Source organism: Nymphalis io, chromosome 23 (assembly GCF_905147045.1).
Source record: "Nymphalis io chromosome 23, ilAglIoxx1.1, whole genome shotgun sequence".
Taxonomy (NCBI): Eukaryota; Metazoa; Arthropoda; class Insecta; order Lepidoptera; family Nymphalidae; genus Nymphalis; species Nymphalis io.
Window position 1 is genome coordinate 9,790,003 of NC_065910.1, and position 17,504 is coordinate 9,807,506.

At 33.3% G+C, this 17,504-nt stretch overlaps 1 protein-coding gene across 1 annotated transcript; it reads right to left on the reverse strand.

The window, feature by feature from the left end:
* Positions 1-98: 98 nt before the first annotated feature.
* On the reverse strand, positions 99-15,023 carry LOC126777521 (G protein-activated inward rectifier potassium channel 3-like). Its single transcript, XM_050500561.1, has 10 exons — positions 14,295-15,023; positions 11,186-11,327; positions 10,691-10,882; positions 6,513-6,584; positions 6,098-6,208; positions 5,626-5,732; positions 3,820-3,969; positions 1,824-1,943; positions 1,014-1,112; positions 99-350 (listed from the first exon to the last, which is right to left on the reverse strand). Exons 1-10 carry the CDS (start codon positions 14,726-14,728, stop codon positions 221-223), a joined length of 1,557 nt encoding a protein of 518 aa, XP_050356518.1. The 5' UTR covers positions 14,729-15,023; the 3' UTR covers positions 99-220.
* Between the last annotated feature and the right edge of the window lie 2,481 nt (positions 15,024-17,504).

Consider the following 17,504-nt stretch of genomic DNA (forward strand, 5'->3'; position numbering starts at 1 on the left):
ATAACTTAAACCGTAATTGCGATGACAACCTTTCCTTATTGCTTGAGAAATGAGATATATCAAAAAAGGTAGTTTATTTTGAAATCATTAAAATGAAAGAAAAATTAAATTTTATTTATTTGTATAGATACATGTAATGTGGATTTTTAATTTATGAGACATAAAATATTATCAACTATACACGAGTATATATTTTCATATCGTTTTCATAATCTTGTATTCACGTCTTCGTTTCCTTTCTTCTGAAAGACGATGTCCTTCCAAGGTGAAAGGTCGATATCCTATCTTGGAAACTCCCAGGTGTACCAGGTGTACCAGGTGGTTCTGACTGCTCAGGAGGTGTTCCATTACTTGAAAATTATAAATATAATATATGATATATTCTAAGTACTAAAACTGTATGATATAACAATAATAATACGAATATTGTTGAAAAACTGTTTTCAAAAAAACATTTCGAATAAATATTGGTATGTACAGTAGAATGTGGTTGACTGCCTCATTGCTCTAGTAGATAGCTTTTTTTTTATAGTATAGGTAATCGAGCATATGGGTCACCTGATGTTAAGTGCTAACCAACGCCCATGGACATTGTCATTGTAAGAAATGTTAACCAGCGCTTACATCGCCAATGCGCCACCAACCATGGGAACTAAGATATAATGTCCCTTGTGCTTGTAATTACACTGGCTCGCTCACACTTCAAACCGGAACACAACAATACGAGTCGAGCCAATAAAAAGTTAATGGGTTCTTCTGGAAGTAGCGTTAACATTTCTGGAAAGTATATAAGGTCCTTGGTCTTGCAACTGATCTTTGTCTCACGCTGTCGTATTTGCGATCTCATCGACTTATAAGGATTACGGAATATAGAGATCACGTGTGTGTGGGCACACCTTGTCCACTATAATATATCTTGCGCAGATAAGAATATCTGAGAATGTCAAGAGGAAAATATCATGAAAATAATTCAGTTTATTAAGCGAGTTGTATATTTTCAATTGTCAAGTTACCTATCTAAGTGGTAAGCGCTGCAGAACGGAGTATCGATATGCTCGATGGCGTCTAACTTGGAATGGTCAATGACATATTTCTGCTTATGAATATCATATCTGAAAAAAATTAATATAAAGGTCACTGACCTGACCAACTGATTATCAACGCACAGCCTAAATTATAAGATATATGAATATGGACATAAAATTACAGTATTATGGGAGAGCCTATAACTCACAGCAGAACAAAGCAGACTCCTCTCTTCTTGAGAATATGGCTATGGTATATGGCACATGGTACATAAAACTATGCCAGATAACGCAGAATTGCTTTTATACATAAATTTATCCGAAAACGAAGCTCTCTTTCAGATTGTATGTGTTGTTGTATAAGCTGTGTGATGACAGATAATCAGTCAGGGCGTTATTTTTTACAGTAGTTAAAATTATGAAATAAGATATTTTAATTAAGTTATACAATTTGTCTATGTGTTCAAACAGTATTGTAAACACTTAATTTATTTATATTAGGAATACGCAATTATTTAAATTAAATCAATGTCAAAATTAATACACTACTCAAGTAGGCATATATTCACTTTTGAATCAATCTACAAGATTATATTGTTTGACGTAAATCTACGGAGATGAACCGACAAAAACTGAGTAGTTTTTTTCATTAATCACAAAACATGGAATAATCATTTACGTATATAATATTGTACCCATATATATATTAATATTTTCATAAAATCTACTTTAAATTTATTTATTATTAAATGTAGAATGATTAAATAAGTACCTATATAATAAAATGAAAGTACTTACTTGACGACTGGGGGGAAGCGATACCCCCACACCACCTCTCTAGGCAGGTAGGATGTCTGGCTCTGAGTGAAGGTACCCATCGATGCAGAAGCACCTCTAAGACTTACTGTGACCTCGTAACTAAAGAATTTAAAATAAAATTTATTACCATCTATTTACTATTAGAATAGCAGAAGACATATATAAAAAATAAGAGGTGTTGCAAGATCGAAGTTCCTTTCGCTTATATATTATAATACTAGTTTTAGCGTGTGGGGGGGGGCAGATATTTGACCTTGTCTGTACACCTGACTACGTGTATGCAAAATTTCAAGAATTCGGTTTAGTAGTTAAGTCGTGAAAACGTAACAAACAAACAAAAAATATTGGATACCAGGCACACAGAAATAAATCAACAACGTTTGAGAATAATTAAATAAATTAATTAAGTAATATTACAGAATAAAGCCGAGCGGAGATGGCCCAATGGTAAGAACACGTGAATCTTAACTGATGATCGTGGGTTCAAACCCGGACAAGCACCATCGAATTTTCATGTGCTTAATTTGTGACTATAATTCATCGCGTGCTTTACGGTGATAGTAAATATCGTGAGGAAACCTGCATGTGTCTAATTTCACTGAATTTCTGCCACCTGTGTATTCCGCCAACCCGCATTGGAGCAGCGTGGTGGAATAAGTTCTAAGCCTTCTCCTGAAAAAGAGGAGAGGAGGCCTTTAGCCCATTAGTGGGACATTCACAGGCTGTTACGGGGCAGAATAAATTTAAAGTAAATTAAGTAAGTAGAGATAAAAACAACTTCATTCACCACCAGTTAGTGCTCAGTATCAGTCGCAGGTCTCTTTAGATTTTCTTATACACAATTATCAATATAAATAGAAAAAATACAACAAAAATAAAATAACAACAACAAAAATAAATACAATAAAAATACAAACACGCGGCCTTAGTATTTTGAGGGTACTACGATGAGGTGTCAGAAACACAAACGTGCTTTCATAATCGAATTATTTCGTAAACACGAAAAAAAATATGAAAAAAATATTTTAAAGACATAAAAATTATCAATACAAATACACAACACACACAAAACAATTTCGATAACTTAATTTATCCTATAAGATATATTAAGTTAGTTAACCGAAATATAACCAATTTCGTAAATTAAATGATAATTAAATAATACAAAATGTCGTCACATTTTATGATAGTTTTAATAATCTAACGAAATTTACATAGGGTAGATAGGTACATACATACATCTCATACAATAGGTGATAATAATTATGATGGGTGAAACATACATGCAAGTTCAGATGTGGAAGAACTAAATGCAACGATTTAATGTACCAGAGACGTAGACAACAAAAGGAGCTCACGACGAAACGGTGTTGTACGTGTACGTACGTATTGCTTGCTCATAAATCTTATCACTTTATTCAACAACCATTGTGTGCTACGGATAAATACAGAACGGGCTTGATTCACCGATTTCATGTACCAGGATAACATGTAATGGTAGAATCAGACGATGTAGGAGGAATATAAAATTTACATAGAAGGCATTGATTGGACACGACTATTGTTAGGCATGACTGCGTATTGATAAGGCCAAAAATAAACTTATTAATGTATGAAATATGTCTGAACTAAAACTAAAATAAGAATATATTTTGCCTCCACTGTTCAAAGGCACAGCCGTCAATAGTCCATATATCTATCGTCTAGAGAAATACTAAAATCCGTACCAACATTACAGTCACGTTAGCTATTTTCATTTGTAAATTCTTATTTTCAATGAAAATAATTTTTATAATAAATTTAATAAAAAAGCATTATTTTTTTACTATTGCTTCAGAAACCTTTTTCTCTATAACGTTGCAAACAAGCGTTGATTATATCTATATCGGGCCCAAAGAAATAAAACGTAAGTGATGTTAAAAAATTAAAATACTAGGGTATCAAAACACAGCAGAAGTTAAATAGAAAATTATACCTATTCTGTACAATGTCCTGCGGTGTGAGTTTGTAGAACGGACTCGATTCATCAATTTCATGTACCAGGGTAACAGGCCACAGGAGGAATTGTCGCTGCTGTAGACGTAAACTGTGTGCGTAGTACCGAATCACTTCGCCTTCTTTCGTTCTGAAAATTTATCAGCGCATTATTACATACCCTAATAAATATAATTAATTAAATTGAAATTATCTTGATTCTATACATAATCATATTTTAAATAATAAAAAAAAAGTGTAGTTTATCTTTTTACGTAGAGACAGATTTTGAGAAATAAATTAATTTCAGAGTTAAACTATGAATAGATTAAAAAAAAACACGCTTTTTAATATAAGATGATGTCAAGACATTAGATTATATTAAGGTCTTTGCCGATTTTATGATTATTACACGTAGGTAATATAATTAATGATTAGGGGTTACTATGGAAATTCAGTTTTTTCCAGGAGATTTGAAATTTCGAATTGGTATTGATCGTATATATATATATATTCGTTATTATTATAATGTCTATATAATTTTACTGACATATTTAAGGTTTTTTTTTTTCTAAAAATACCTTAGCAGTTGATAGACTTCAATAAAATTTCCATCAACGTTGAAATAACTGTATAATTACGTCGCCAAAACGTCATCACAATTAATCGAGCTGTTCGATTAACGGGACCGTTAAAGCCAATTGCCAAGTGCCAAGGTTACGCCAATTACATTCTCACGTAATAGTTTGTTTGTTCTTGCTCGCTGTTATGTAATATGATCGGAGATATTAGACATATGTATAGAATAGAATAAGAAATGCTTTATTGCACACTAAAATAATTAAGGAATCACACGGTTCTAAATGTGTACAAAAAGCGATGTTATTATAAGAGCGATTGAAGATTAATAATGGTAAAGAGGCGTACAGTTCCAGTGATATTTTTTTAATAATCTATGCTAATATTATAAATCCGAAAGTAATTTTGTCTGTCTGTCCCGCTTTAACTCACTTAAAGTCACTAAACCGAATTTAATGAATTTTTGTATAAATGAAGTTTGAAAAAAAAGGAAGGATATAGGCTATTTTTATACGTCACACCTGCCCTCCAACTCTCCCCCTCTACTGAACAATCTGGCGTACCCGTGGACGAAAACTAGTTTAATACATATTCATACAAAATATAATATAAAAAAAATTGTAATACAATATCAACTAACAAATACTTATGCGAAATTTATCAACGTAATCTGTGTTTGAAAATATCGAAATGCAATTATAATATCCACAACGCTACTGATTCTTTTTCGAAGATAGCGGACTCATAGCCCGGGCATGACACCAATGAGTTTTTATATTTTTGTATAATTCATTTATTGCTCGACGGTCAAGGACAACATCCTTAAGAAAGTTTTGCCTCACGTGTACCCGCCATCCCGCAATGGAATAAGCTCAAAGACTTCTCGTTAAGAGAAGTATTTTCCCAGCAATGAGACATTTATAGGATTTTACTTTATCTTAAAGCTTATGCAAGTCAATTACAGAGTTATAAGTATGTGTCTAATTTCATCGAAATTCTGCCAGATGCGTATTTCACCAACCCGCATTGGAGCAACGTGGTGGAATAAGCTCCAAATCTTCTCCTCAAAAAGCGAGAGGAGGCTTTAACCCAGCAGTGGGACTTTTACAGGCTGTTACTGTGTTATAAGTATTCCTATTTTATTTGTATTCAAATCTTATTTTTTTATACTTATAAATATAAAATTGAATTATTTAGCTATTTATAGTTTGTATTATATAGATCTTACCTACGAGTGTTAATAAAATGTGCTGTGAATTCGGAGGAAATAATGTGATCGTAGTTGAGGTCCCAGGCACGTATCATGAGGCACAACCGGCCGTCGCGCATGCATATCTAATGAAATAAGAATTTTTTATAAAAAAACAATACATGTGACTTAACTGGAATACCTTTTTAAATTTTCAAAATTTTGGACTACTAACGCCATCTAGTAACATAATAACGAAATTGTAATAAACTGTTATTATCAATGTGAGTTTTAAATGTTAATATTGTATGTAAATAGTAACAAAAAAAATCCGAAGTGAAAGTTCCATAGTTACATGAGAAATATTTGTAAGAGATACAAAAACATTAAATAAATCATACATTTAACAAAATAAACATGTAATTTTAGTTTGTTTCTTGATAATTCGAATTCTAAAGTGAAGTAAAATTCGACTTTTAAATGAATTTATATAAAATGTGTTAAGACTTACAACCGCCTTCTTGCTAAAACCAACGCCATCTCTTGAAAGTTTCTCTGGTCTTGTTAGTTTCGCGTAAACGACGCACGTCAATACACCAGACAGCCCGGTACCGAGTATTAACTAGTAACAAAGTGGGTCAAACGAAATAAATATTTAATTCACAAATGCTTAAAATATATATATTTTTTAAGCAATTTAAGATTTGACATTTACCTTTTCAGCATTTTGACGAAAATTAAATGCAATGACATAAGTATGCGTTTTGTTATTTTATTTATGAAGGCGCAAACAAAGTATAGTTAAACGTAGCAAAATTGAATTAACTTTACTAAACAGCTACAACCGTGTAAAGTTGTTTATATTTTATATTTCTTAACAACTAAATTTATTCAAATTAATATATATTAATAATTCATTTATTTACCTGCATAATGAATAGAAATATTGACTCAGGACATTCTTCATCTATGGCGCGATCTCCAAACCCAATAGTTGTCTGAAAATAATTACTAACTAAATGAGCAACTTTAATTTTTTAAATTTGGTGATTGTAAGCCTCTGAGTATGATCTTTTTTGGACTTCATATATGAGATGCAATTGTATGTAATTTTCAAACAATTTTAACGTACTTATTTCATTGTCGTATCGAGCTGACTGTTATACTATTATGAAGTTACCCTCTCAGGATGCAGATACAGAGTTCCAAAGTTCAAACCCGGCCGATAAAAAGTTTTAATTTTTTTAGGAAAGTACTTAAAGCCGCTGGTCAAGACCATCCAAACCGTCTGAACTGTTTCCGGTTGTGTCGGATTTACCGTCTCTCTCTCTCTATCGGATTTTAAGAGTGAGGAAATAGAAAATGCACCTATGCTAGCGCACAAGCTAGTCCACTAATAATATCTGAAATTGGTCAGGAGACCAATTTCAACATCGAGAGAGAGATTCAACATTAACATAATCAAGCTAAACGTATAATGAAACCAAAATATCGCTAGGGATAGTAGAAATACATAATGTTTACTAAGAAAATCCTCTAGTTTTTTGCTCATTTGGTTTATTTTAACGAGTTATATAAATAACATTGTTTGTAAGTATTATTTAAATATCCTGGGACATTATTCACACACAGCCATCTGATCCCAAGCTAAGCAGAGCTTGTACTATGGAAACCAGACAACTGATATACTACATATGCTACTTTTATTTTGTAAATATGTATTTATTACTTATATAGATAATTACATCCAGTAACAAGACAAACAGACATGTTCATGCACACAAATATCTGTCCTGGGTGGGAATCGAATCCACAACCTTCGGCGTAAAAGGCAAGTATCTACCAACCACGCCAACCGGCCCGTCTATTTACCTACCTACCACTAGCTTTTGCTGATGTAACCTAATGTAGATGTTTGAAAAACAATAATTGTAAACTTTGCTTAAAAATCAACCTTGAAATTGAACACCAAAGTGTGATCATTAACAAGATCGCGTGTGTGAAAACGTGATCCAACGATTGAGCAATTTATCAATAAAGTTTGATTAAAGCATGTCTCCATGGAGCTCATTGCAAGCGAGCATAGCGTTATTGCTTAATGGATGATAGACGCCTTTATAATGGCAGGAAAGATTCCGCGCGTGGTAATGGTTACCACTCTATATATACGATAAACGGACAGACAATTATCTATAGAAATGTAATATACATTTCAAATCATCTTATCGTTGGTTAAGAATACCGGGATGGCTCATTGGTTACAGGTTGTCGAAATTTACCGAAAGATGTGGGTTTCACATAATACACCCCGTATTTGACAATGAAGAGAACAGATCGTGAGAAAACCCTCGTATATTACTTGGTAGTAGGGCTTTGTGCAAGCCCGTCTAGGTAGATGTTACCCACACATCACATATTCTCCCGTTAAACAGCAACTCTTAGAATGGTTGTGTTCCGATTTGAAGGTGAGAGAGCAAGTGTAACTACAAGCACATTGGATAAAATCTTAGTTTCTAAGTCAGTTGCGCATTGATGATGTAAGGGATGGTTAATATTTCTTATAGTTCTAATATCTACACGCGACGGTGACTTACTATCACGTATCCCATTTTTCAGGATAGCAACCTACTTTAACTAAAAAAAAAAAACTTTACACATGCGTTTTGACCAACCCCCACAGTGTAATGGAATGTTACTAAAGAGCCTTTTCCTAACGAGAGATCTTTACCGAAATATAACCAATTGCCGAAATAACGATCTTGTTCAATTGGAAATTACGAAATTAATTAATTGAAAGCGGTTGACCAAATTTGACTAATTGGAAATGATTATTCGGCTTCTTTTGATCTGTGTACCATAAATGACTAATGAGTGAGTGGTTTGTTAGATATGAGTTCTATTAACAAATATTCCCTCTATAAAGCTTGATGATAAGGCTTGTGTATATATATATACCTAATTATATTACCGTCTACCTATAAATACTTTGTATTGCTGTTCGGGTTTGAAAGGTGAGTGAGCCAGTAAAATACAGATACAGGAGACAAAACATCCTAGGTTAATTATAGTAGTATATACTTCCTGCAATGCCAGTGTATATTAGCCATAGTGACCTCGTAGGATATAGTTCATTTGCTCTTTTGCTTTATTAAAATTAAGTTAAAACAAATCACAGGTCGAAATTGTTAGTTGTAAACGAAAACTGGTTTATACAACATTATTTGTTTTGGTAAAGATAAATATGGTCGTAACTCGTACCGTATGGCAAATAATTTTAATCTATATTACCGGTTACATTTTTCAATTGTCAAAATAATAGATAATATTATGAATATGTACCCCCTGAAAAATTTTGGCCATGGCAGCCAGTCTCTCGTGAGAATGGCCATCAGCCCGTGACATATTATAATGCTCATGTGTGTGCGCATACACAAGTGCACTCTCTAATTCCTAACTCTCGTAATCCCATGAGACGGCAAGACCGATACGATTGGAAAGAGTTCAGGGGCAGAACCAAAGGCTTTATGCGCTTTCCGAATTACAGCCCTGAATGGGTTGTTGCTGAAAAACCCAATAACATTTTATTGTATTTGTATCTAGGCGCGATTGAATTATGTTCGTGAATTTTACTTTCATCTCGTATACCTTAAGAAAGGCTGGTTAGAAACTGAAACTGCATGGAAAGGAAAATATATAAATTTCTGGAAGTTGTGAAATGAATATTGATAAGCAAACAAAGTCAAAATCTACATTTTATATGAATATTAATATTTAATTTATGAATATAATAAAAAAACTACTAGATTGTTAAAAGAAAAAGGCATGATCCATAATTACATAAACTTAATGGAGTAAATAAAAACTAAAACCTTAAGCGAGACGAGATAAAAATGAACGCGCTAATTTTAGACGTATCATAGAGCAAACACCGACAAAATCCAAGATCAGCGAGTTGATATAGTCTTGTTACTCATGCTGTGTATGAGCACCATTATTTACAGGAAATATTTCGACAAGTAACAGTTTTCGATGTACACAACTGCCCTACCTGTGTAACTGTACCCTGCTACTGCAGCATCTTATCCGAGACGTGGGATTGTATGTGCTTAATTAAAATTTATTTACATCGGGATTCTTTACATCGTGATAAGACTGTGTACAAGCTCGTTTGGCTACTACTCACTCATCAGATATGCTATCGAAAAACAGCAATATTTAGTATCGTTATACTCTGCTGTGAAGGCTAAAATAGCCAGTGTAACTGTAGGCACAAGAGTCATAACATCTAAATTCCCAAGGTTGGCGGTGCATTGGTGATGTAAGGATTGGTTAATACTTCCTAAAGGCCAATATCTATGGTGGTGATCCATTTGCAAGTCCAGCAAACTATGCCATAAAAAAGCCTTATATGCTAGCCACTATTAAGACGAGGCAATACTAGAATGTAATTCACCCCGTAACAGCATGTGAATGTACCACTGCTGGGCTAAAGGTCTCCTCTCCTTTTTTGAGAAGGTTTGGAGCTTATTAAACTACGCTGCTCCAGTGCGGGTTGGTGGTAATTCACCCGCGCTGGTTTATTGTTATTCTGTTTTTATTTTTTTTATTTTTTATAGTCTAGTTTGGCGGACGAGCATATGGGCCACCTGATGGTAAGTGGTCACCAACGCCCATAGACATTGGCATTATAAGAAATGTTAACCATCGCTTACATCGCCAATGCGCAACCAACCTTGGGAACTGAGATGTTATGTCCTTTGTACTTGTTATTGTTGTGCGGAACAAAACAACAACAAGTATTGTTATTTTGCGGTAGAATATCTGATGAGTGTATGGTACCTACCCAGACGGGCTTGCACAAAGCCCTACCACCAGCGTACTACTTTACTACAGTGTAACGTACTTATGTATCTGTAACTTCTGTAATTGTTCATTTGTGGCCATAATATGAGTCTGCGACTCAATCTTGAATCGCCGAGTATGTCAAAAATTTTATTGGATAAGCTAACTATTAAAATAACGAGGCAGTGATTATAATCCTTAGAATGCAAGTCATTGATTAATAGTGATCAATGAATCCGGTCGGAATTTATTTCATACATACCTGCGCTTCAACTGAAGCAAGAAAAATGGTGACAAAGTCCTTTCCACCGGTGACACAAGTTCGTTGTGGGGGTTCCGGCTCGAAGTCGTAGTGGGCCAAAGCAGTGATGTACCAGAAAACAGCAAACACTAACCAGATGGCGAAGTGTACCACCACCGTGCCAATTACAATCCAGCGCCAGCGAAGATTTATCTAAGAACATGAAGTCTATAGTTTATTTTTAAATAACACTTGTAATGACTGTTGTCTAGACATTGTTATGTTTGCTATTTACCATCCCATTTAACATAAAGCATGTCTTAGACAATATCGAAACCTAGAATTTCACATAGCCATATGGTCTAACTTTATTTATTTTATTATCTCCACAGAGGTATTGGTCGAGCTTTTGGTGGTATTTTCTATTATTTTAATTGATTATAAGTGCCTGCTATTTTTACGACGACTTTGTATGCGAGTTTTTTTCCTAGTGTGTCTGTTAAGAATTGTACTTACCAATGTATGAAATGTGTCATTTAACAAACGAATCTTTTCAAAGGGTACGTTAGATATGAGAGCAACGTTTTCCACGCCATTCTTAGAGACGAGTCGCTTTGGTAACTCACAATATGCTTTGTAACGAAGATGCGGTTCCGTTCTGAAATTTAAACAAAAGTTATTGTGGATTATTAATTATTTATTATTATAAAAAAGCCGAGATCACCCAGTGGATAGAAGACGTAGTTAAATAAAGATAGCTGGTCAATATCATAGGCTGACAGCAGAGGCGATCCACCTCCACTTGAGTCGCTGTTTCGGTATATGTTTATTCATTTCATTTAATCATAAAATAATCATTAAATAGTTAATATAATTCATCTTCGGATAAATTAAAAAAAAAACTTAATAAGCTTATACGTTGAATTTCTTACGACATAACCTTAATGGTCGTAATAAATTCTGTTACAAGTATATCCCAACCCTTAGTAATCCGTAAACAACGTGGTTGCAATTACGCTCCAAATCTTTTATATACACGAGATACACCTACACATACACATGTCTTTGATCTACTGCTAGGTCTACTAGCTAATTCCTCCACGCTGCTCCAATAATAGGAGGAATCACCGTACGCGAAATAATAAAAATAATAATCAATAAAATATCTGACAGAAAACTAAATAACTCTTTAAGAATACTTTGATATACCTACATGATTTCACCAATAACAAAATCAATGACATAATGCTTATAATGTTGCAATTTAATATATTGTTCAAAATATTATAAATACCTCAATGTATATTTCCTTAAAAAAGTACTTTACTTTTACGTAACTTTAATGGTGTAGTGGTAGGGCTTTGTGCAAGCTTGTCTGGGTAGGAAGCACCCTCTCATCAGATATTCTACCGCAAAACAGCAGTACTTGGTATTGTTGTGTTCCGGTTTATAGTGTGAGTGTGAGAATGTAATTAGAGGCACAAGGGACATAACATCTTAGTTCCCGAGGTTGGTGGCGCATTGGCGATGTAAGCGATGGTTAACATATCTTACAAAACCAATGTCTATGAACGTTGGTGACCACTTACCATCAAGTGACCTATATGCTCGTCCGCCTACCTATACTATAAAAAAATAAAAAAGTATGGTAATTTTGTTAAAACAAAACAAAAATTGACCTGCCTCCTGTTTATTTATAAAAGTCACCTTACCTACCTTGACTCTGGATGTGTCGTGTCGCGGCTGTTAAAATGTCGACATCCTAATCTCAAAGGAATATATATAAATGTATATATAGATAAAGAAATTATGAAAAAGTCTGCTATATAATACTTTCATAATTGTCTACATTTTTCATGCGTTACGTCATTTTATAGTAGTTTACACATACATATCTGTATCGCCAACATAAGATATGCACGCGAGTGTGTTACATTATTGTTTTATCATAAAACAAATATTAAATCACTCATGAAATATGACTACCGCGTAGTGTGTTATATTTACAATGTATATAATGCTTCAGGAGCGAAACTGTACATAAGCATGTACATATATTAAAATATTCCAATTTGCATGTGCACGTAAATGTGTGCATTTAAGAAGTATAAATCGCAGCTGATTTTATCTAAATTAACACTTTTTGGTTTCATTCTAAACAAAATATTCTTTAATAATAAAACAGAATTAGCCTGCGTGTGAGGGGAGGGGAGATGTTAACTTAAATTTAGCTAGCCTTTGTCTTAAATCAGGATATAAACTATCTCTATACCAAATTTCAACCATATCCGGTCAGTAGTTTTTGCGTGAAAGAGTAATATAGATCCATCATCAACTTTTCGAATCATCTGGTTACAGTATTAAATTAAATTTAAAGTTATATGGTTTGAAATATAGATTCTACAGAATAGAACTAGCTAGAAACTCAGTAGTAACTCCATTCCACGAATTAACATAGTTATGTTAATTACATACAATAAAGTTATTGTTGCTTAATGAAATGTGACGAAAACTGAATCAAATTATACGAAACGCGAGAATTATTTACCCGAAATAAACAGTCACGAACATATGAACAAACAAACTCGCAGATATACAAGTAAAAAACCCAAAATCAAATTAAGGGGACCTCAAAAAAGACCTCAGATAGGCATTCAAATCAATTACAATAAATTCACATTAAAATGAGACGATTAGAAACAAAACATTCTAAATAATGTTTTCATTCTAATTTAATCCTTATTATTATAATAATTTCTATTATAAAGCTCAAGCCATATGGAAATACGTTAATTTCCATAGCGATATTTTTATTAGCATGACAAATATGTTACTTGTAAACACATAATATGTTATGAACGAGTTGATTGTGACTAAATCCCTTGTGGACATCGGACGTGGAATTATTTAAATAGTTTATTTGAGGACATGAATATCACAATCTCTCTGGATTTACTATATTATGAGTTATTAAGCTATGAACATTATCACTAAGATGATATCTTCTAAAATTATAATTTAAAAATAAAAGTCTAGTCATTATTATTATTTCAATGGAAAGTTACTTTTAGAATTCATTTGAATTATAATTATAAATTGCTAAGCGACAAAATTAAAGTTTCTTATAGGAATAAACGGACGGATTTTTCGTAATAAAGTTTTTCGTAAACATTATACTTTGAGTAATATTAAGGTCATATGATAGATATTTATTTACATAACTACTTATAATAATTGTAAAATTATTTAAATATTCGTGTAGAAACACGTTTCCTTCAAACAAACGAGTCATTTTACAAATATAAAGTATGTAAATTTTTTCAGATAGAAACTGTATCAACTTTTTTAAAATATCAACAGTATATTCTTCAAAACCATTGTAAAACACATTTATTTAAGTTTACTCCATCTAAACGAGGATAAAACTAGCGTGGATAAAACAATATATAAACTTGAGAAATGCAGAATATACAACCGTAATTGTAACCGTAACAGCCTGTGAATGTCCCACTGCTGGTCTAAAGGCCTCCTCTCCTCTTTTTGAGGAGAAGGTTTGAAGGAATATACAAGTATTTAATTAATTAATACAGTACTACAATGTTCATTTTATAAATTGACATCTTACCTTTTAATCGTTTCCGATATTGTCATAACGCTCCTCCGTGCCGGAGCTACTCGTATGTGATTTTCTTCTTTAGCCTTTTCACCTTTATTTATATTCAAACTTGTATTACTTTGAGTAATAATTATCTTAGGTAGCTGTTGAGATAGACTTTTCAACCTTTCAGACTTACAACTAGAATTTAGACTTTCATTTGATAACAATTCATTTTCAATTTTCAACTCAACATCGGAGCCTGATTTGTAAGTTTTATTTGGTACACTGTAAATTGATTCGATGTTATCAGATGTGTTTTTATTTACTTCTTGTATTGTTTCGTATCCTGGATCGTTATTATCATCAGATTCCTCTCCCTTAACTGTTTTTAAATAGTCCAGACATTCGTCATAAAGTTGATTAATTCTTTCGTATTCTATATACTGTGCCTTGTCTTCCATTTCAACACTTATTGTAACTTTTCTATCAAGAAATAAGTTTCAGCACTTTTATTACTATTTTTATTTTAGTTATTAAATAAACATTATATTTATAATATTATTATATTACACTTATTGAAATTTAGCTAATATCATTAGCGAAGAGCGTAATTTCTATGATGTGAAGTGATAGTGTTATCACTATTATCAGTGGTAATTGCGCGAGTGAAGAGCGAGTACTAGGCGGCCTGGACCGGAGCGACCTTGTACGGATGCTGCGGGTTAATCTGCGTAAAGAAGACGCTTACTTAATCTTGTTTTATCAAAATTTATTTTTTAGCGACGGAGTTTATTATATTTAAATTATTAATATGCTGATTTTTTTTATGTAGGCTAATGTAGAAAACATTTAGTTTTCTTATTCTATTGATTTTGTAGTTTTACAATTAAAAAAAAAAGTATAAACAGTTATCCATTCCATGCAATCCAAGTTATATTTTTGTACGTTTTTAAAAATATTTTCAATGCTCTTTCATGTACACGTCTTATAAAAATAGAAGAATAATTCATTTATAAAATCTTTTCCAAATAAACCGATAGTGTAAAAATATTTTAGTACTTAATCTTACACATGTAGCAGTACGTCTCATTGTTTATACAATAGAGATGGCATTCAACGTCTGCGAGATAATCCAATTAAATTCAATAAACACTTCCTCGATTTGAAATTTTAACATATATTCCGACCATTCGTCTCGTCGGGTAATTTCTACAATTATTATAATAATAGCTATTATAATAACAAAATAATATTTCTTTGATTTCTCGTCAAAATTCCTTTAGCGGAGAGATCGTATTTTATCTCTTATGACTTTTTAAAAGTAATAAATGGATTTTGTTGTAATTCCCAAGATGATAAGCTGACTGGAATATTTCTATATTTATATGTAAATTATGTAAGAAATCGTTTCATTACTCACCCGTTAAATGTTGACAACCAACTTATAGTGATATACTATGTATTTTGACGCGAGTATTATTGAAATGTTATAATTATTATGTTCTTACATAATAGCTCTACAGGCTTGTCGATTTAGAATTTTTTGAGTAAACAGTATCCCATTCCAATTCTTATGTTTTCACTCATGTAGTCATGTGTGTTCGTTAATTATTTTTATGATTTAGTCATTTGTCATAATTTGTACGTCATTCGAAAGTAACACCAACAGCCTGTTAACGTCCCACTGCTGGGCTAAGGCCTCTTCTCGCTATTGAGGAGAAGGTTTTGAGCTTATTCCAACACGCTGCTCCAATGCGGGTTAGTAGAATATACATGTAACAGAATTTCAATGAAACATCGACATACGATGTTTTCCGTCAAGCACAAGATGAATTAAAAACACAAATTAAGCACATGAAAATTCAGTGGTGCTTGCCCGGGTTTGAACCCACGACCATCGTTTAAGATTCACGCGTTCTAACCACTTTTTTTGTTTTCTTTTTTTTCAGGCAGTGGAAACCTTCAGAAAGGTACCCAGCTCCCTTGGGAGGGGGGAACTGGGTTATGTGGGATTCTTACCCACTAAAACCACTGCGATGGCCGTCCTCGGCACGGATCGGCTGCGGGATCGTGTTGATATAACGCATCCGCGGCCTCTACCGTGCCATGCTCCGCTAGTGGCTCGGCGCAGCTCTCCTCAGGGAGCGTTCTAACCACTAGGCCATCTCGGCTGTTCATTTCATCAGTTCATTCAAAAGGAAGTTAATATATTTGTTATAAGTATAAGTTAATATCGAAACATAATGCTTCTGTTAATTAATTTCCTATGTCATATTTAAAAACATGTTCCTCACCGACAATTTGTAAATTTGTTTTAGGAAGGCAAGTAGGCAAGTCACTCTCAGGTAGCCCGACTAATGGTAAAATAGAAAGATACTCGTGTTTGCACATGGTATGTGCCTTATATGTATAGTTAGCTGGCCACCCTTGAATATAGCCGCTGTGATGGATCAACCAATGTGTCAGTAGGACATCATCATAATCTAGTCAGTAAACTAATCAGACTGAAAATGAAATGAGACTTATATAAAAGTATATATGTATCAGTCGGCTGTTACCTATTACACAGGCATTATGTTGCCTGTTTTTTTAAATATATTATAAGTGGTCACCAACGCCCATAGACATTGTCATTGTAAGGAATGTTCACCATCCCTTACATCACCATCGCGACACCAACCTTGGGAACTCGATTTTATGTCCCTTGTGCCTGTAATTACACTGACTCAGTGTAATTACAGGCACAAGGGACATAACATCGAAGTGGGTGGTCCCAACCCAGACGAGCTTGCACAAAGCCCTACCACCTGTGAACCTTAGACTGCATGTAAAAAAAATATTATTAATAGCTCTGCTATATTATTCACTACAGTCTTAAATTAATTAAAATATAATTTTAGATTACTTATATCCACTTTTGAATTTACTGGTAGTAAATTACTGGTAGTAAGTAGGCAACATTTATGAAAAAATCCATAGACTATTTATAATGTCCGTGGCGACCACTTACTATCAGGTGGCCCACTAGCCTGCCTTCCTAATACAATTAAAGGAAAATAAGTCTACACCAAGATCAATATTGCTTATTTATTGCACACTTCGAAGCAAAACGGTATGGTTGGTCTTTACTCTTGAATTAGAATTGGCTAAAAATTTAACTTTAAAGTTATAGTAGCAGCCTGTGAATGTCCCACGGGTGGGCTAAGACCTCCTCTCCTTTTTTGAGGAAAAGGTTTT